We start from the raw sequence: 22,660 nt of genomic DNA, 5'->3' as shown, positions 1-22,660 counted from the left end.
TTTTTGAACTTCAGGACCAGTGCTTAATTTTCTTTTCATTGCATTCTTGGTTCCATAGTAAGCAATTTCCTTTAGCTTCACTGAACAAAAATACTTTGAGTTCCATAATTTTAAAGTGTACAGTATTACTTCCTACATTCATGTTTAAAGGACAGAAGTTATAGGTGTAGTTTTGGGGCTACCTTTATTTGACTGTGTGTATGTCCACACACACAGGCTATCAAGTGAAAAGGGTCCAAAAATTATATATACAGAAATTCAAGAGCACAGCAAAAACTTGCCAAAGTAAAATTGCCGGTATCCTTTAATTGCATTTTTATCACTCCATACCTCACTCTGTGAAATGTATTTTCAGCCAAGTTTTATACAAAATACATCAAGGAATGTCATGTTTCTACAAAATCTCATAAATATGATACAAATTAGGATGTAGCAATTCTGAAATCTATTCTGTTTATTAGACATTGTGCTAAACTGCTTCTTTCCTACAGTAGGAGGATGGAATCTTGGGTGGGAGCAACCATTTTGTGCTGCGCTGCCAGCAGAATCTAGCTATGGAGCTGGCATAACAGGCCATGTGGGATCTTTCCAATGCAGGGGGAATTCTCCAGTGGTGCAGCGCAGGCACGGCAGGCACTATACCATATCCTAATCTGTACTACTGATCTAGGGGTATTGCCAGAGGAAAGGGTCACTGCTGGAGCTTCCCCATGCCCTGCTGATCCCCAACTGCCATTTCAGCTCCTTGAGGGACAGAGCAACTGGTGGAGTGCAAAGGTTAGCTTCACCCTGCCTTTGCCTATCTCCCATTCAGCTTGCACTGTGCACCCTACATCTCAGCCAATTGCTGTGATGGTGCTCAGGGTACACAGGACTGTGAGTCCCCTTCTTACTCCTTTCCCCTGCCTCTAGTCTGAAAGAGACTTGCTTATGCTTAACTGGGTGTCTGCTCCCTGGCACCACCAGCCTCTGAGCCACCTAAGCACTTTCTTTTGGGCTATGCCAGCCCTTACTTTGCCTTGCAGATTAACATTACATGTACCCAGTCCTCAACCCCTTTGAAGCATTCCTCTGTAGTGTCCAGCCCCTTCTTCAGTGAACACTCACAAAAATACCAGGTCTGCTGTCCCCAAGGGAACAGCATATACACCAACTTGCATGATTCAGCTCAGGATCAGCTTCTTGCTTAAAGCTGAGCAGCACTGAGATATATTTATAGTGAAAAGAACAATAAGTCTATCAAAGATTTAAGACTCAAGAGGTAGAGAGTAAAGATAATGGAAACAGAAGGGTTACATGTAAAACAAAATCATAAAACACTTTCTAGAGACTAAACTTAACAAGCTAACCTCCTGTCTAAAGAAGTTTGTCACCCGAAATGCCCTTTGCAGCATTTTAGCCAAGGCTGGTTGTGTTCCCATTTTGATGAATGTAATCGCACTTCCAGATTACTTCCTAGGGGTAAGATTTTTTTTGCCTTCTACTTTTATTCCCAAAGTTCACTGTCTGTGCTCTGAGTGAAGATAGCCCCTTGTGTGCAGCTGCCCTGTTGATTTCACATCTACCTGTTGACTTCATATGTAGATGTGTAGCCACTGTGCTAGCATACAATGCTTAATTTACAGACCAACAGAGAGACAGGTGAATAAACTTCTTGTCTGACAGAAAATGTGTTTGTCAACTTTGCCTTGCTACAGACTTTAGAACATACTTTCAGTATACAATACATAACTACTTACATAGTATCTATACATACATTTCACAATTATATAAATGACCAATGTGACCCTGGCTTTTATTGAATACCTCATGATATTCTTTGGTGAGCTAGAATGTACATGCCTGGATCAGAATATTCTTGTAACCCCTCTTGCCAGTAGGTCAAAATTGCTCTGTTGCCAAAACAACAGATAAAATTTACACAATTGATCCCACTGTGGGTTTTTTTTTTTATTTCTGAATTTTCAATGTGGTCTATCACCACACCACTATGTGCTGTGATTGCATCAGCTGTTACCTGTCAGGGTTGGCTGAGTCAGAAGACCTCCAAAGCATACATATCATAGATGTTACAGGAAACTGTATTAGTGATTCAGTAGGTAGACCTCTTCCCTCTGAGTCAATACTAAACCAATTCTCCAGTGTGTGGCCAGGGATATAAGAGTGGATCTTCAAGGGTACTCAGTGTTGTCCTAACTCTCCTCCCATTGAAATCAGTGGGAGTTTTACTACTGACTTCAGTGAGACCAGAGTTAAGGCAACATTGAATGCTTTTGAAAATCCCAATCCAGTGAGGTTATGATCTTAATGAAATCAATATCTTGATCACCATTTGTGATTAAGGCAATATTTACAAGAGTAGGAGGTTAATCCCTATCTACCATCCAAATTACACATCCAGTTTGATAAAATATTCTTCACTTCCTGTCTTAAATTGCTGTGGAATTCATTACTGAATAGTCTCTATTTTTCATGCTGGAAGTGGCTGCATTTCAGTGATGGATTTCTTTATCCATTTGTAAAGTTTGTATTTCAGTGTCAGGGCTGAAGTCTGCTCCTCTTCCACACACAACAACTGTAGGAGTCACTGGGAGTTGCATGAACTCAGCTGAATTTGAGCCAGTGTTCTTAAAGTATTTTGGTATACTTTTTCATGAAAGGTGGTATATAAATATATTATGTTAAATATATTATATTATATTAAATGTTGAAACCCTAGTGTTTAGGGGTTCTGAGTTATGGAAGTTACAAAGATGTGAAGGGTATTTTTGGCTAATTTGTTCTCAGAAACCCAAGCCAATCATAAAAAAATCTTCCATTTGTCAGTGTTCAACCATCTCCTTTCCCCCCTGGACATTGCAATCCAGTGCAACAAAGGAAATTAAAATCTGCCTACAGAATATGTAGTTATTTGGTAAAGAATGAATGAGTCGCTCCATTTACACATTTACTAACCTACATTTTCTTTTGAAGACTGTTTGCTATTGTTTAACTAAAGAGTAAACTTGAGTGTAAGTTTCTTTATATTTATACCCAGACTTTTTTCTAGAAAAAGACGTCTCCCATTGTGCGTATTGAATTACAGCAATGCCCAGCAGTGATATTATAACTCAGATGCAGCTGTAGTTTACTGTATAAACTTTGCCTGTCAGGTGTTTGAAACCGATGCTCTAGTATTAGGCATCTGGTGGAAAAATTGAGTATATTTTTATTTTTCATATTTCTGGTTAGAAAACAGAGTAAACTTCTATCCAATTTTAAACTGGCAGAAGTGAAGTAAATCCAAGTAAAAACTGTTGCCATATCCTTTGTATACCCCATTCGTGCCTATATATTGCAGTACATATGATATATCAAATATAACCCACAGGTTTCCAAACCCTACATAGCAGGATGAGTTAGAGGAATGCTAATTCCACAAATACACTAGAAAGTGCAACAGCTTTCTTCCTCCTTTTCCAGTCTTCTTTCTCTATCTTTACATATCTCTCCTTTTTACACTCACTGCAGTGAGTGTATCATTTATCGGTTAATAAGTTGTCTGACAAGATAGCCACTTTGTACCTAATTGTTTAGTTTATTTATGTATTATTGATGAGCCCAGACTTGAACTCTGCTTTCCTTAGAGGCTGCTTGATAAATCTGTTGGCTAATCCTGTCTAAGACACTGAATGTCTACCTGTTGTAGCATATTACATGACATTGCTTTTACTTTGTATTCCTGAAAGGACCTTGTTATATATTTCCAATGTGCTGTGTTTAACAAAAAGAAATAAAATCAGTTACATAATTCACATTGCTCTGTGTTAACAAAGCTCTCCAGCAATGCACTGTAATGTATAAAATACTTGTTCAGCTTTCAGTCAATGTGCTGACTATTGTGGGGGCATACAACCTGACTAGTTTTAAGATGGAGCTTGATAAATTTATGAGGGATTGTATGACAAGATTGCCTGTGACAGAACAATAGTTAGAACACTGGAGTTCCTTCCAGCCCTATGCTCCTAAGGCTTTGTCTACATTACCGCGGGATCGACACTCTGGTGATTGATGTACCAAGGTTGATTTAGCTGGTCTAGTGAAGATCCACTAAATCGACAGCAGAGCGCTCTCTGGTCAACCTCATATTCCAACAGGAACAAGAGGAGTAAGGTAAGTCAATGGCAGAGTGTCTGCCCTTGACCCAGCTCGGTGTAGACACCGCAGTAAGTCTGCCTAAACTACGTCAACTCGAGCTACGTTATTCGCGTAGCTGGAGTTGCGTAACTTAGGTCGACTTACCGTGGTAGTGTAGAAATAGCCTAAGAGCCCACACACCTAAAAGCCATTCTGAACTGCAAACACTGAATTACTATTAGACATGTAAAACACTTAAGTTGCATATCACTAATGAGCTGGAAAAATAAGTGGAAAATGAATCACTTTATTCATATCAAAGCAGTAGTTAAAATTTCAAATCATTGATTTAAACACAAAATTAATTTCCTATCAAAACATGTCTATTGACATAAAAATTTTTTGTCTTCTGCAATTATTTTTGAGCTTTAACCAGCAGGTGCTTACACAAAAGGAAAGAGTATTACAAGAAATGTAGTTGCTTTTTGTAGAGCTCAGGGAGAAACAGTGCTGCTGCATGACTAGATCTTTATGAATTCTGCTATTAAGAACCTAGCACTTTCAAATTCCTGGAGCCTCTTAACGCTTCTGTTAGAAGAATATCACCAAACAAATATGATCACCTTTAACAGCCTTCCTTAAAATCAGAAGAAAGTAGACTGCTAGTAAGTGCAACTAAGTAGAGTTTAATTTCAACTAAGTAGAATTTAATCTCCTACTTATGCTTGAAATCAGCAGAATTACACCAGCATAAATCTAGAGCAGTGGTCTCCAACCTTTTTATGCACAAGATCACTTTTTGAATTTAACTGCAATGCAGGATCTACCCTGCCCCTTCCCCGAGGCCACACCCCTTCCCCGAAGCCCTGCCTCATTCACTCCATCCTCCCTCCCTCCATTGCTTGCTCTCCCCCACCCTCACTCACTTTCACTGGGCTGGGGCAGGAGGTTGGGGTTCGCAAGGGGGTGCGGGCTCTGGGCTGGGGCCGAGGGGTTCGGAGTGTGGGAGGGGGCTCTGGGATGAGCCTGGGCAGGGAGTTGGAGTGCAGGGAGGGTGAGGGGTGTGGGCTCCGGGAGGCAGTTTGGGTGCAGGAGGGGGCTCCGGGCTGGGGCAGAGTGTCGGGGTGCAGGAGAGAGTATGGGGTGCTGTCTCTAGGAGGGTGGTCAGGGCTGGAGCAGGGGGTTGGGGTACCGGAGGTGGTTCGGGGTGCAGGCTCCTGCCAGGCGGCACTTACCTTGGGTGGCTCCCTGTCAGCGGCGCAGCAGGGCTAAGGCAGGCTACCTGCCTGCCCTGGCCACACGCTACTCCCAGAAGCAGCCAACATGCCCCTGCGGCCCGCTGGGGGGCATGTGGCTCCTCATGCTGCTCCTGCCTGCAAGCACTGCACCTGCAATTCCCATTGACTGCAGTTACCCATTCCCGGCCAATGGGAGCTATGGGGATGGTACTTGCAGGCACATGCCACTTGCAGGCATGGGGACATGGCCACTTCCGGGAGCAGTGTGGGGCTGGAGCAGGCAGGGAGCCTGCCTTAGCCCCACTGCGTTGTGGGACTTTAAGCGGCCAGAGATCGCGATCGACTGGCAGAGGCTCCAGGATTGGCCAGTCGATCACGTTCTACGAGTTGGTGACCACTGATCTAGAGTAACACAACAGTAAATCAGGCATCATTTGTGTAAAGAGATGTTTCATTCTAAACTTGATTCTAATCATGGGCATATTTTTTCTGCATACTTCCGCATGCATGTTTACCATTGAATTCAACAAATTTTATGCTTGCTTTTTAAAGAAAAAATATAGAGGATCAAATGTTGTTTTTATTTACACCTAGATTACCTTTTTGCCTGCCTTGGGATTGGAAGTCTGCAAATTAGAGAAGAACATGCCCCCCCACCTTCCTCTACTCCCTCTTTTGCTTTAATTGACCATAGAAATAGAGGATTAAATTGATTTAAGTGGTGTTATTCCAGATTCATACCACTGTAATTTTGAGTAGAATTTGGCCCTATAAGAATAATTAACTATAAATATTGTACATTAGGGACCAAACAATAGCCGTGTTTATGCAGACCCATGAGTGGGGCTGCACAGAGGGGAATTGGGCCCCATAGCTTAAAAAATGTTTGTATAATTTCAGTCTTCCACAGCAACACACAGAGCATTTTAAAAATTATTCAGTCCAGTTATTTCAACTTTAATGTGCACTTTCTTAATGTTCTTAGTTGTAGAAGATGATGGTAATTTTCTTAGCAGAATATCAGATCAAGAGCAAGGTATGTTAATAATATAGTAGTTTGTACAGCGAGGTGAGAGAATATAATATGGGGCACAAAAGGGATAAAGCATAATTTCTGTGACAGTATTATAAAGCACTTTAATTGATTAATAAAATGGATAAAGTATCTCGCTAAGTTCTGTGATCACTGAACTAAAACAAAAATGATGATGTGATAGGGTAAAACCAGGGCCGGCTCTAGGATTTTTGCCACCCAAGCAAATAATTCCCCCCCCCCCCAAGCCTGGGAGGGAGGGGGAGCAGCAGTGCGCGAATCAGCTGTTTCGCGCGCCACGGCCGCTCGGGATCTCCCCCTCCCTCCCAGGTTTGAGAGTCTGGGAGGGAGGGGGAGCAGTGGCACGCGAATCAGCTGTTTTGCGCGCCGCGGCTGGTCGGGATCTCCCCCTCCCTCCCAGGATTGAGAGCCTGGGAGGGAGGGCGAGCAGCGGTGCGCGAGCGGCAGCAGCGGAGGTGAGCTAGGGCGGCCAGGGCACATTTTTAGGGGCGGCAGGGGCGGCATTCTGGCGCCGGCCATGCCGCCCCTAAAAATGTGCCACCCCAAGCATCAGCTTGTTTTGCTGGTGCTTAGAGCCGGCCCTGGGTAAAACAGAAGGAGATATTTTTATACTGTGGGGAAAATGCAGTATCCATAGCTAATAAGAAACCATTTTACATCATAAAAACATTATAAGAGCAGCTTTATCAAGGTAGTTTTCATTTAATCACATTGTATTAAATTTTAAACTTGTATTAGCGCTTTAAAAATTGTTATAAAATTAACACAATAAGATTAATAAGTTGCATTGTATTGTAATTTTAATGCAATTAATGTAGTTGCTTGGTGTGTACGTTTCTGTCAAGATGGACTCCCGCATTTCCACTGACTCACTATTGCATTGGGCCCCCTAAGACCATCAGCACCTGATTCCAAGGATTCGACACCATACCTGCAGAAAGTGTGTGACAAGGAGTAAGGGGGGCTTAGGATCAGAATCCTCTATGTGCAGGGGATGGATATAGAGCATCTGCACACCTTGTGTATGGCTGTTACTACACTTTCAAATCGGTAGAATTATCTGAGGCCCACTATGCAGTTCGTATATGCAGGGTTAAGCCCATGGATCCGCTTGGTTATAGGTTCACTGATTATGCCCTCGCATTACCTCAGACTGCTAGCAAGGAGACCACTATGGATAGGGTTGCCAGGTATCCAGTTTTCAACCAGAATGCCCGGTCAAAAAGGGACCCTGGCGGCTCTGGTCAGTATCACCGACTGGGCCGTTAGAAGTCCGGTTGGCAGTGCTGCAGTCTAGGGCAGGCTAGTCCCCACTAGTCCTGGCTCCGCGCTGAGCCCCGGAAACGGCCGGCAGATCCAGCTCCTAGGCGGGGGGGAGGGCGGGCACAGGGCTCAATGCACTGCTCCTGCCCCGAGCACTGGCTCTGCACTCCCATTGGCCAGAAACTGCGGCCAATGGGAGCAGGCGGGTGGTGCCTGCGAGTGAGAGCAGCATATGGAGCCTCCTGACCCCCCCCACCTAGGAGCTGGACCTGCCGGCTGCTTCTGGGGTGCAGCGCGGAGCCAGGACAGGCAGGGAGCCTGCCTTAGCCCCACTGCGCTGCTGATCGGGAGTCCACGCCCCAACCCCGAGCCCCAACCCCCGAACCTGGAGCCCCCTCCTACACCCCAAACCCCTCATCCCTGGGCTTGCCCCAGAGCCTTCACCCCCAGCTGGAGCCCTCACCCACCCCCCCGTATCCCAACCCCCTGCCCCAGCCTGGAGCCCCATCCTGCACCCCAAACTCCTCATCCCCAGCCACACCCCAAAGCCTGCACCCCCAACCCAGAGCCTGTACCTCCTCCTGCACTCCACTTCCCTTCCTCAACCCGCAGCCCCCTTCTGCACCCTGAACTCCTCATTTCTGTCTGCATTCCAGAGCCCACACCCCCAGTTAGAGCCCTCACCATCTCCCACACCCCAACCCTCTGCCCGAGCCCAATGAAAGTGAGTGAGAGTGGGAGAGAACGAGCCACCGAGGGAGGGGGAATGTAGTGAGTGGTGGGCGGGGCCTCGGGAAGGGGCGGGGAAGGGGGAAGGACCTCGGGGAAGGAGCGTGGCTAGGGTGTTTGGTTTTGTGCATTTAGAAAGTTGGCAACCCTAACTACAGAGCTTGTTCCATGGGAAGTAATGAAAGTGGAGACCTTTGGTATGTCATTTCTGGGGTCTACCTCTTCCAGAACAGCAGAACTTTGCCTTTGCATTTAGGGTCTTCTGCAACTGCTACTTGAGTAGGAGAATTCAGTCCTTAATCTTTTCCTTAATATAGGTAATGTGACCTAAGGTTTTGTGTGGCAGCATTCTGCACCACTCTTTTTGCGCGCAGATTAAGGAGAAGTTTGGCGGTTTCTGCTAGTCAAGGCCAGTAGAGACAAAGCTTGTTACAAATTGTTTGTGTGGTGAGGAAGAGTGTACAGAATGGATGAACACTGACAAGGTAACAGTGCTAAGGAGAAATATATTAGGAGGGAGACTTGATAATTGAGTATCAAGTATCAGGGAGTAGCCGTATTAGTCTGTATCTACAAAAACAACAAGGAGTCTGGTGGCACCTTAAAGACTAACAGATTTATTTGGGCATAAGCTTTCGTGGGTAAAAACCACGATGCATCTGAATAAGTGAGGTTTTTACCCACGAAAGCTTATGCCCAAATAAATCTGTTAGTCTTTAAGGTGCCACCAGACTCCTTGTTGTTTTTGATAATTGAGAACACTAGTTTGTCCACAGTAGAATGCTGAATTCATTTTGGGCAGGACACAATTCTGTGAAAAGACATTAGTAAACTAGAGAGAATGCTATGGGGTTACAAACGAGGAAGTGTTTGGAAAACCTAACCTCAGGGGAAATTAAAGGGATTGAACCTAGGCCACCTAGAGGAGAGAGAAGTGTGGGTAAACAGTACATCTGTTGTTCAATGGATTCAAGTGTGTTACTAAGAGGAAGAGCCATTAGTCTCAGTAGCCAAAAGGACTGACAAAAAAAGTCTTAAGATAAAGCAGTAAAACCTCTGAACAGTATGGACAATTGTGCCATGAAAGGGAGGTTGTGGAAACACCATCTCTGGAGATGTATCCAAGGCAAGACTTGACAATAAGTCATTGAGAGTGCCTTAGGGAGAGTGAAAACTATTCTGTGATGATGCAGTGGACAGAGTCGATTACTCAGGAGGTTCCTTCCAGTGCTAATATGTATGTTTGTTTGTCACGTGGTTGGCCCCTTGGGTAGATAGTCGCCAGGGTGCTGATAACACCAGGTTTGAGCAACTTCTTCTAGCTGATTCACTGTGAGAAATATACAGTTATAATAGGTCCAGAGTGTTCTGACCTGGAAAAACGATAAGCTGCAGTGAGAGAGGCTCCCATTATTGGGGATGGGAAAGAGGAGGAGATGAATATCTGTCATCTTTAAAGCATTTTGGGAAAAGGATGACAGGTAAAACTATAGCTTGATGTTTGACTCTTTGCCTCTGAAACTAAGGGAAAATAGAAAAATACTTGTATGCAGGGATCTTTTAAAAAAGAGAAAACAACACATCAAATAAGTAAGTACAGTATTGTCACAGTCTTTTTAATGAACGATGGGTGTAACGAATAGGAGTACATCATCACAAATTATAAATAAAAGATGGCATGGGATATTTAACTCATAACATGACCTACCATGTTGAAGGTCAAATTTCAACTTAGAAGGCATATAGAACACCCTGAACTATTTTTTCAAAGAGTAGCAGTACAAGTGATTTCAGTGCAAGAGTAGAACTGTTGAAATAATATTAAAAACAAACAAATAGATGAAAACCTGCAAATATTTTACAGTCACCATTTCCTCCCACTTTTAATGAAAAGTCTGTAAATTCCCAACCAGCTTTACTTTTTCATGGTCCTCTTTTTATAATACAGAATAGGCACAGCAGCAATCCAAACTAATCCACACTGCCCTAGCTGTGTGCCTCAATTCTCACCCCTACACCGTCCTGGTGAGGAGATGAGCCAAGTCTCCATGCCAGTTAGTTCTTGATATCCTTGCTGAGACTGCAAATGGGAGTCATTTGTTGTATTGCTATATTTTGATGGGGACCCCACCATCAGTTTGACTGAAGGCTTGTCTACACTTGGAAATTTACCAAAATAGCTATTCTAGAATAACTCACCATGTGGACATCTTATTCTGGAGCAACTGTGTGATAGTGATTAAATTTTGGTCATAACCAGCCTGGCCATATTTGAACCAGCCATCTAGAAAGGATCAATTACCAATTATTTGAGGTATCTAGGTCCTTGAAAATTACACTGTACATACATATGAACTCAAGTGTTCTGAATAATTTGATTACCAGAAATTTAAGGTATTTTCTAGCCTGCAAGGCTTGCACATATTTATGGAATTAGGGTGTGAGCTGACGAAGCTCTGAGCACTTTGGCCTGATCCTAACATTAAAGCACATACTTGACTTTAAATACATGAGTAACCCCTTTCACTTCAACAGGATTATTTTCATGCTTAAAGGTATGCATGTGCTTAAGTGCCTGGCTGCATCAGGCATGATCAGCACCTTGTATGATCAAGCCCGTATTCAGTTTCTTAAAATCAGAATTAAAGGAATTCCATAATCTTCTTTTCTCTCATCTTTTGTACAGGTGGCTGAGAATATGTAGGCAGGACCCTCCGCTTACCTAGCTATGGTTACCTCTGATTTGCCTCTCAGTGGTATAATAAGGCTATTTTGGAAAATGGTTGAGTTTTGCTAATGTACTGTTTTGTTTTAGTCGACTTTATTTCCGTGTTTCTCTTATGCATAAACTAGAAGCAGTTTGAGAAGTATTCTTAAGCTTTCCCTCAGGATCTGTGTATCCCCTGCTTTCTCCATAAATAACACAGTGGGCCAGATTCTGTCCATGGGTCCATGCACATGGCTCCCATTGAAGCCACCAAGGGTATAATTTTGTCCAATTTGTGCAGAGTTCATCTGTAAGGTCTAAGGAGCCACTATTCTGCTGTGACATAGCAATGCTGTGGAAGCTAATAGAGGTAGCTGTGCTTTTTGCATAAGTACTTGTGTGTATTTCCCATCACCTCTATCTTTGATTTTTAACTGTTTTTTAAATCTTTTATTTCACAATGTACCACTTAAGAAAGGGTCCAGAGGAAAGAGGACAGAAGTGGATGTTCACAAAAATTACACTGACAGTGAAAATGGGAAGTTATCTCTGTAGGGCTCTGATTCTGCTCTCACGACCACAGACTTCAGTAGTGCAGAATCAGGCCCAATCCTAGGTGTGGCCAGGTGTTTGGGGTTTTGAAAAGGTCAGAAGCCCCAAAGTATAGTATTTTTACTCAACTATTATGGAAAAAAAAGTCTAGTTTTAGTGGTTCAGGTCTCTCTGTGGGTGGATACATCTATAATTCAGTTTGTGTTGAGTAAAATAATAACAGAAGCCTTTGCACTGCAATCTCTGTCTGCATATTTAACAGGTGCTCTAGATGCAAGAAATAGTTTATCAAGTGATTCAAGACTGCAGGGCTCTTTTTTTATTTAACATTCAAGGTTAAAGGGAGCTGGAGCCCAATTGAGGTAGTTCATAGTTCATCCCTGCGTGCCCACTGTTTTCTATATACATTTACACAAAAAACTTATACCCCATTCTTGCTTGTGCTGTCTTTGATACATTCCGCTATGTCTGGACTTTCTCATCCTTCTGTCAGTCTCATCCTACTTCTACTAGCCCGCTGTGCTCAGTAACGCATCTTCAGTGCTCTGTATGGAGACTAACAACTTCAAGGATCTATCAGATATTGACACATGCAGGCTCAAAGTGGGAAGCAGAACAACACCCTCTGTCCACTTCTACATTGACCTTTATTAAGTGTACTGGAAATATAAAAGCTGTAGTGCAGTCATTCAGATTGGAATCACCAATTGGAATTGGTGTATTAGATATGTCATCTGCATGCTTGAAAATATACACTTCCTTGTTTTGGACTCAGCAGACGGTTGGACTCCACTCCCTTCCCATAGTGAGAGCAATAAATAGCAAGTTAGTCTGGGGAACAAGTTAGAAAAAAGCCTGGAGAACTTATACATAGTGTCTAGGTATAGTACTGAAGAAAATCTAAACAATTATACAAGTCACCTGTGAAATGATAATACATCTTATGAGTGGATGTGGCAGAAATTGTGTGCTTTTAGAAGACTTTAACAATTTTTTTTTCAAAAAATTTTTGCATTGAAAATTATCCTTTAGTAAGGATTTGAAAATGTGTGCTGTTACAACCTGACTTGGTACCACTGTGCATGGTCACCAGTCTGTTGTGAGTGGACCCAATCGCTGGGTCCCATATGCTTCTAAGTCAACTGGTTCTGGACAGAGTTGTCACTGTTTCTAGCTCAGGGTCTATGGGGCTCACTCCCTGGCTCTAATCTCTTGTCTGATACCCTTCCTTCCCTGGTGCATGGGACTCCACAGTCCATCTGCGCTAGACCCTGAAACCAGTGCCTCCAACCCGTCACTAATCACTTACACACACTCCTGCAGAGCTCCACCAAGGCTGTGGGAGGTCCAAGCTTCTAGTGTAACCTCTGTGGGGACAGTGTGGCTGGCAAGCAAAGAACACAAGCTTAGTAAAGGAATTTCTTAGGCCTGGTCTACAGTGGGGGGGGGTAATCGATCTAAGATACGCAACTTCAGCTACAAGAATAGCGTAGCTGAAGTCGACATATCTTAGATCGACTTAGAATCACTTACTTTGCGTCCTCGCGGTGCAGGATCGACGACTGCCGCTCCCCCGTCGACTCCGCTTCCGCCTCTCGCCGTGGTGGAGTTCCTGAGTCGACGGCAGAGCGATCGGGGATCGATTTATCGTGTCTAGACATGATAAATCAATCCCCGATAGATCGATCACTACCCGCTGATCCGAGACTTTACTTTTAAAAGCATTAGAGAGTTACAGATCTTTGCAAAATAACTAAAGTTCTGAGATGCACCCTCCCCTATCTGATTTCACTCTTTTTTTTAGAGTCCAAGGTCTGTTGGCAGTTCAGGCTAGGCAAGTATCTGTTACCCTCTTTCTGCTGCATGTCCTATGTGTGATGATGGTTGGCCCACGGCTCAGAGCAGCATCCTGCTCTTAAATCTCCTTTTTAAATATCTGCCTCCTTTTGCCATTGTCCCTCTGGGGCACTCCAGCTCACTCTCCCTGTCATGTTCACTCCTCCTGGAGGCCCCTTTGTAGAAAAACCACTGGGGAGTGGGGCAGTAGTTGAAGGACAGTCACAGTTGATGGCCCTAGATTGCCCTCCTGAAGGCTTCACTGTGATGGTCCTTCAGTGAGATTTCAAACACGTTTCCTGGGTAGGGTGCCACTCTGGAATGTATTACAATAACCTGTCTTGGGCAAGTTCAGACATGTGTTCAGCACATAATACAAAATGGAGCTCATAATTCAAAATGGAGTTTACACTTTGATACTGACATATCCCCACTCTGTCACATCTGTCATTAGAATATTTTACCAATGTACCATGAGGATGGTTTTTCAACAGTACAATAATGTGGCATTTACAGAGCAATTCTGTTTTTATCTTTAATGGTTTCCATAACAAGATCAACCTTTCCTTTAGCATAATCATTTGATGATTTCTGTTTGCATCCCATCTTTGCTTTAGTCTCATTATGGCATCTCTTAGTAACAGAGAACGTCACTTGTCATTAAGCATCCTCAAACAATGCTGACTGCTTGCATTTGGGTTTTTTGTTTGTTTGTTTTTTAAAACCTAGTTTTAAAGCTTTTTCAGGATTAGTGGATTTTTGGTAATACAGGTTAACAACAATATCTACAAGCCACAAATATTAAAATTATGTATAAATCACTAGTGGATTATACATAATCTTTTATGCAGTTTTACACCATGGTGCTTTAAAATAAAAACACAATGAAAAGTGCTCACACTCTGTCAAAGAAAGAACTAAAGGTACAAAGGTGATTTAAAGGTACAATTTGAGCATAGGTTTAAATTAATCATTCACTTCCCGTCTTTGGTGGAAGTTTTCATAGTTAGACAGCATGACTAGAGGCATAGGCTCAGAAAATCTGTAATGTATTTTGGAGAAGTTAAGACACCAGGTCCAGAGCTTTCACATAATAACTGAGTTTAGTAACACAATAACTATAATCTACTATATGAGGTATCTTCTCTATGTTCCTTTCCTTTTAGTCTCTCTGTGCCTTGGTAACTCATTTGTAAAATGGTATAACAGCACTTCCTTCCTCTCACCCTTTGTCTGTCTTGTCTATTTACATTGTAAGCTCTTTGGGGCAGGGGTATCTCTTAGTGTTTGTACTGCACCTAGCACAATGGGGCCCGGATCCTAGTTAGGGCATCTAGGCATTATCATGATACAAATAACAATAACAGCAGCAGCCTTGCCAGTTTTTACTGCTGTTTTTCAGCTCCTTTTGGGCAGCAGTGAAATCAATAAGCACCAGCTCATTTTATTCTGCTCCTGTTTGTGAAACCTAAGAGCAGCGATGAAGGCAGGCGCAGAGGCTATTCACTGAGGAGGGGAGCCAAAAATGAGGACTGAAATGAGTAACAGAATCACCCCCACCCTCTTGCAGCAGAGGAATCATACAGCGAGGCGAGAGGCAGAGGTGTGAAGTAGCAAAGAAAACCCTCATCCCCCGAGCAGCTAGTAGGCTCTGAGATGGGGTGTGGAGTGACACAGGGAGAAAGCTCCTTCTCTCTTCCAACAGCCAGAGTGGGTTGAGGGAGAGGGATGGACTGTTAAATGCATCAGACACTTTCTAGCTGAGGGTAAATGTGGAAGACTGAATCCCTTGAGCAGGGTCCAGGAAGAACACTCAGGTAAGAATACCAACACCCTCCCCTATCCCAGCAGGTGACTGCGTGAAGCTTGGTTTCTCATCTGTATGCATTGCCCCAAGCAGTAATGTTCCTAATGCTACGTCCGTATGACCATGTGGATGTACTGTGTATTACAGGTAGGATTTTCAAAAATGGCCAGTGTTGGCCTACTCTGCTCTCACAGAAGTCAATGAGTAGATCCTACTGACTTCAGTAGGAATAGGGTAAGGTCAAAGCTGAACATTTTTTTTTAAATCCCGCCTTATGTAACTTGCCACTCTTTTTTGCCACATCATCAAAATAATGGCCCACTTCCAAAATATGTCACTCTGAGTATGCACAGATGGGGTCAGGTGAAAGTTATTTTAAACAGACCTAGTAACAGCTGGAAATTCTCAGTTGATGATTGAGGGATGAGCATTCCTGTTGCTCTCCATATCTATTCCAAAGGCTTGGAAAAGTTTCTCCTAACTCTAGATTGCATATTAGGACTATAATTACTCACACTGTAAACTTGACACAGACATTTGAAAAAGTATGAAGAGAGTTCTGTGGGCACAGTGTACAGATTACATAGTACAAAAAAAGTAGTCTCATGCTTTTTTGTGGTGATACCTGACCAGCCTTATATTCTAGCTGTCTCATTCGAGGTAGACCTTCCCTTCCTAATCAGCTTCTCTTAGTCTTGTTTTTGTTATATCTAATTCTATTTTTAAAAGAAGAAAAATCAGTTTGCACACAAATTCCATTAATTTTATTTGTTATAACGTAATTTACTGAATGGTAATTTCACAGTTGTTTGTTCATATTCATTTTTATTTACACATCAAGCACACTGTCCACTTATGCCACCCAATTTTGTAAGTTCTGTATTTCAGATGTTCAAATGCCTGAAATTTGCCTAAGAACCTTCTTCTTAATTTCTGATTTGGAGACATTTCAGCAAGGTGGATTTTAATTTGTTTTGAAACTTCCAAACTTGTTCTTGATCAAAATGTAAAGTTAGAATCCATTAAGATGCGTTTTAGTACATTTTCCATTATCATCTTCCTCTTGTCAGAAACTGTGCAATTCACTTAGTACTTCATTGCAACCAACAGCAGAATGTATACATGGTGCACAAAATGAGCCATTTTGTTTTAAAACAGATTGCAGATGAAAGGAAACCATTCATTGCTTGCTTGCTTGCTGTAATTACTAGAGCACTAATTACTCCAAATCACTGACATCCAGGGTCAATAAGGATGACAACAGGAACATCAAAGACAAGATGCACACATGCAATTACAAGTCTTCCAAACCGGGCTATAATATTATTTTATGGCTACTGTTTTCCAGTTGATGCTGAAAAACATTCAAGATTGCTGAATGTTTACTATTATTTCATTCGCAGTTTGACGGTGACAACATGTATATGAGTATGACAGAGCCGAGCCAGGACTATGTGCCAGCAAGCCAGGTGGGTTAATTAATCTTCTCTGCCTTGTTTCAAATTGTAATTAAACAAATCCAAAGAGTTGCATTGCAAATGAGTGGCACTATCAGTAACTGCTGCAATCAGGAATAATCATAATTTATAAACAAAGCATTTAAGCCTTCTTTCCAGTTAATGAGATAGAGCTGATAAAACACCAGAGTTGGCGTTTGTTGAAAGATACTACCTTGTTTCCTCTCCAGAATGCAAGCAGCTGTTTTGCCAGCATGATCTTTCCTAAACAGTTGTTTTACCTTCAGGAAATAAAGTCTTTACAGGTGCAGGTTATTTGTTTATCTGACTGCAGACAAGTTAATCATTATAAGCTACACTATCACAAATAGCTTTAATTATCACTCTTAGGCCAGTTGTAGATGAAGAATTGCATTTTTAACAAAAATCATACGACTGAGGAATATTGCCAAGGTTGTACCATTAGTGTTAGCATAACAAGTCTCTCAAAATCTACTGCTGGGGTTTATCTTGCAGTCAAAAGAGTATAATATGGTTTAAGTTGTTCAAAAATATTTTTGAGTCCTTTTTACGGAGAATTTGCAAGGAACAATTTGTAAGTTATCAGAACCATTAAAATGTGGCATATGTCCACATGTTGACATTTTTTTCATCTAAGTTAATTTCATTTTAATTTATTTTAGGCTTGTAAAACTGAAGGAGTGCCATTGCTTTTTAAAAACAAAAGCAAAGCAACCTGTGCATGGGTGCATGCAGTCATATGCTGAGGGAGAATTTGAATTCTGATTCTGTTGTTACATTCCATACATTTCAGTGATTTCAGTTCTGTGTCAGTGAATCATAGTGACAGCAGCACAGGTCCATTATTTAAGCCGGGGTCATATGAATTGCTATAAAGAATCAGGATAGTGATCCATGTAGCCCAGTACCCATCTCAGATAGTGGACAGTCTGATACTCTTCTGCATGACAAAAACTATGGGCTTACATGGAGATATCTGGTTAAGTGGGAAATTAGTTTGTTTGCATCTTGACTAGTAGATGAGGGTAGACGGGTATAATCCCAGGGTTGAAAGAACAGTCTTGGAAACTGACATTATACTCAGAGCTAAATGTCTTTATAAAGAAGCATTTTTAGATAGTCATGCTTATCTACTCAAATTTAATTTATAGGTTTATTCTCTTTCATTCTTTAACTATCTTTTATGTGAGCTGAGCTATATTATCAGTCAAAAAGCCCATATTTAAAATGTGAATGTTCCCACCACATTACCTCCCTGTCTGCTGTTGAAGTTACTGTAAGAATGCCTTTGGAAGACCGAACTTTAAATTTAAGATTCTTAGTATGATTGAACTCATTCAGCAAAGAACCCTCCAAGATCCAGAGGTAGTTTTGAATAGAATTGTTTGATTAAAAAATGAAAAATTATATTACTAATTTTTTTTCTAACCATTAATCCAAAAACTGTACTGACAAGTTTAGTATTACTATTAGATTAAAGCAACCTAGTATCATCTCATTTATGCCTTAAGGGTTTTGAAGTGCAAGGGCTAATTGAATTTGTTTGAAACAGTAGAAATACAAACTCTGTGAATGATTGCTGTTATAAAGCAGCTGCTACCTTTCAGAGCATCATTGTCTGTCTTAAATAGTTTTGAATAAAGGATTAGAAATTCACATTATACATTAGAATGATTTTCTTCGGTTGATATTATTATACTTTGTGTGTGTGTGCATGGTTTGGATAATTTAAACTGAAGTGTTTAAAAATAACAATACTCTTTTTAATCTTTTATGACGTTTCAGAATGTGTTTACTACGTGCTTTGTTTCAGTTCGAATCATCTGATCTTCCACACAGAAATCTTATAAAAAATGACATTGCTATCATTTAATTATGGAAACTATGAACGGTAACTAGATAGTTATATTTTAACTTTGCTCTCTAATATTTCCTGAACCCCAATATCTCAAAGAATTCAGATGATGTAAAATAGTACATATTGCAGAGTGAAATAAAGTTTGGACATCAAAATTGTGATGAATGGTCTTGGAAAGCTGAACTTTGCACTTCAAATTCCTTTTGTTTACTGGAATGTGTTCATATTCAGGGAAACATCACCTTGTGTTATTGTAAGGGTTTTTAATCAATTTATCCCCTTTAGGCTAACATAATAAAAATCCAACCATCAAACTGGAAAAATACAGTTTTGTTCCTTTTTCTACATAACATCAAACATCTGCATAGCCTGGTAATCCAAGACAACTTGCCTCACAGCATCACTCAACAATTATCATTTCTGTTCAATTTTCAAATCAGTACATGCTTTGGGACTTATAGACTAAGTTGCTAAGTAGCAACATATGGCTCACTACTGTTCCTGTGATGTTGCTGCAAGCAAACAACATAATTCTATACTTGAAATGATTTTTACAGAAAGCCAGTGTTGGAACTGAGCCAGAGTGTAAGTATACAGTAAAAATTAATGATATTCTTTTAGACTGTCCCAAAAGACTGTTTGGCACTGCTATCTCTGGATATATTTTATATACGTATGTAAGTATTGTATTTTTGGTTATGATATACTTAGTGTAGGATTGCACATTGCAAGCAGCTTCTAAATGAGTTATACTAGCAAACATATAATAAAGCTACGTGACATTTTCATTGCTAATTGAACTTCAATCTGAGAATATTTACCATTTTAAAACAAAGCAATGCCAACTGCCATGCACGGCAAATTCTTACTAGTATATTATGTTCTACACGTACCTGTAATTGGAATCATGGAGACAAATTGTTCTTCATATAAGTCCTCATCATATAATTTGTGGGTTAAATACAGCACAATATAAAATTACATAATTTCTTTTTAGACACAATACATAATATTATACAAAACTCCATTGCACAGAGCCCTTGGAGACCTTTCTGGTTTGCCTGGGCTCCATGGACATGAATGGTAAATGGGGCAACTGTACAGACTACACACAGCTGCCAAATCCCATCTTCTCTCCCAAGTAGTAGAGTTTGTGACTTGGGGCTGCATTAACCTCCACAGCCCCAATGGGAAGAAAAGAGAGGACCAAAATCAGTGAGGAATTATGGGCTGCACTGGGAAATCATTCCTGTCCCCCATTCCAGCAGTTCCACAACTCTCATTGGCAGAGTGCGAGTGTATCCCACTCCTATGTACTGGGTCTGAACGTCTTCAGAAGTGTTTGGCCCAGTGTGGAGCCAGTCTAATCTTTGCTACAATACAATAGTGATAGGTACTTTAAATGTACAATAGATAGACTGATCCTGTTTGTGTCTTAATAAAAACTTCCCATGCCCCTTACTGCTATATTATTATTATTTGTATTGTTGGTATTACTGTAATACCTTGGAGTCCTAGTCATGGATCAGGGCATTGTACAAACACAACACTGACCTGCCCCAGAGAGCTCACAATCTAAGTATTAGACAAGAGATGACAGATGGATACACACAGACTGGGGGAGTCCAAGGAAACAATGGACAACATTGGTCATCATGATAAAAAGTGATTTCGGTTCACCAGTGGCCTAACACACAGCTGTTACTAACACCCATTACTTCTTATTTCCTTCTGTTCTACCCTAACTTCCCTTACGGGGAGCTAGTAAGTCACTTGTTGCAAGGTGGTTTAGAGTAAGGGAAGCTGGATTGGATAATAGGGTTAGGTAGTTGTGGGTGGGAAGACTGGTGAAGTTATATGTTTGCAACTCCTATCTGCTGGAGGGCTAGATTTTCAGGTCACCATTTGGGTCCCCACATGAGGTATGGCTGTTCATAGCAAGAGCCTCAGAACATTAAAATAATCCTGATAATGTTATACCTGATGGAGCATCAACAACTGTATTTAAAAAGAACAGAAAAAATGTAGCTTTTGTAGACAGTATTATTTTAGAGATTTTTTTAGTGATTTTTAAAAAAATTAGCTTACACAAATTTAAAAAGCTGGAAATAAAAAATAGCTCTGAAAAGTATACATGTATGTGCTTGGGGACAAAATCTACCTTTGGATCCTGTGTAGAACCCCCAGTGAAGGATGTAGGAGATGTATGCACTATATGTGCATTCAAGGATAGAATTTTGCCCTTAGAATTTTTTCCATATTTGAATACCTCAGGTTTCTTAAAATAACTAAAGTGACTAGAATAAATTATGGACTATTGGTCTTTAAATTAAGGGCTTTTTCAAATACCACAGAAAAGGCATAATTCAGCTAAAATATTTCTTCCCCCCCCCCTTCTACTGAAATGATTTGAATCAAATTATATGTAGAAATAAATGGGTTCAGAGTTCTGTGCCAGAAGAGAATGTAAATGATCCTGTTTTGCCTAAAAAAGCACATAATGTATTCATATATGTTATTACTTATTATTTCTTTTGATTGGTATCCGCAGCATACCTTGCTCTGTACAAACACCAAAGAAGGCAAAGGCCTGGATCCATAAAGGTACTTAGGTGTTGCAATGCTGAGTGTCATAATGCCTAACTTTTAGGCACCTAAAAATCACTGGAACAACACTGTGAGCCACAAAGCCTGGGTTAGGTGCCTAGGCTCCCTATACAATGCATGGAGAGAGATGGGCATCTTTTAGGGCACATGTGTCAAACTCAAGGCCCGCGGGCCACATCCGGCCCGCCATACAATTATATCCGGCCCGCGAAATCGTTTTATATATCTGTTTTTAATGGCCCTGTGATATGACGCCCCAATAACACACACTACAAATCCCATGATGCAGTGCAATTGCCGCCAACGGCAAGCCGCGGTTCAAGTTCGCGGTCTGTTGATGTATACAACGCTAATATCAAATCAAAGCTAGACCCCAACAATGGCCAAGAGAAAAATTGATTCTGAAAACCGAGGCTTTCAAAGCCGGTGGGAGAATGAGTATATGTTTACTGAAATTGCAGGTAAACCAGTGTGTCTCCTTTGCGGGAGTAATATCACTGTAATGAAGGAGTATAACCTAAGACGGCACTACGAGACGAAACATGAGAACAAATTCAAAAACCTGAGCGCAGGACAGAAGCTACAAAAGGTAGAGGAGTTGAAGAAGAATTTGACATCCCAGCAGACGTTTTTCACCAAAGCAAAATCACAAAGTGAAGCTGCTGTGAAAGCAAGTTTCATTGTGGCCGAAGAGATCGCCAAATCAGGACGGCCGTTTACCGAGGGGGAATTCGTAAAGAATTGTATGATGAAAGTGTGCGACGTCCTTTGTCCAGATAAAACGCGAGCGTTTGCAAATGTAAGCCTCAGCAGAAACACTGTTGCTAATCGGGTTTGTGAGATGGCGACTGATTTGAAAACACAGTTGATTGAAAGAGCAAAAGATTTTGTTGCATACTCCCTTGCCGTGGATGAAACTACTGACGCGACTGACACTGCACAGCTGGCGATATTTATCCGTGGTGTGGATTCCAATTTGTGCGTAACAGAGGAAATACTGGACATTAAATCGATGCACGGGACAACGAAAGGAGAAGACATCTTTGGAAATGTATTTCAAAGTGTAACCGACATGAAACTGCCGTGGGAAAAACTCGTTGGACTTACAACAGATGGCGCACCTGCTATGTGTGGTGAAAAAAATGGACTGGTGGGAAGGATGCGCTCAAAGATGCGGGAGGAGAACTGTGCTGGTGAGTTGACAGTGTATCACTGCATCATACACCAGGAATCGCTGAGTGCTAAAGTCCTAAAAATGGATCATGTGATGAACACTGTAACACAAACCGTCAACTTTATCAGAGCCCACGGTTTAAATCACCGCCAATTCCAGTCTTTTCTGCGGGAAATAGATAGCGAGTTTGGCGATATGCCATATCATACGGAGGTCCGGTGGCTAAGTCGGGGAAAAGTTC

General features: G+C 41.5%; 1 protein-coding gene across 5 annotated transcripts in view; it reads left to right on the top strand.

The window, feature by feature from the left end:
* Window positions 1–22,660, top strand: part of TOX (thymocyte selection associated high mobility group box) — a 271,473-nt gene that overhangs the window by 110,646 nt on the left and 138,167 nt on the right. For all 5 annotated transcript variants that reach the window (XM_005301157.4, XM_065585611.1, XM_065585612.1 and 2 more), the window contains one exon: window positions 16,706–16,771. In XM_005301157.4, the coding sequence (XP_005301214.1) occupies window positions 16,706–16,771 (66 nt within the window). The remainder of the gene's footprint in view (window positions 1–16,705; window positions 16,772–22,660) is intronic.

The sequence above is a fragment of the Chrysemys picta genome, chromosome 2 (genome assembly GCF_011386835.1).
Source record: "Chrysemys picta bellii isolate R12L10 chromosome 2, ASM1138683v2, whole genome shotgun sequence".
Lineage (NCBI taxonomy): Eukaryota > Metazoa > Chordata > Testudines > Emydidae > Chrysemys > Chrysemys picta.
This window is presented reverse-complemented; position numbering and strand designations above follow the sequence as displayed.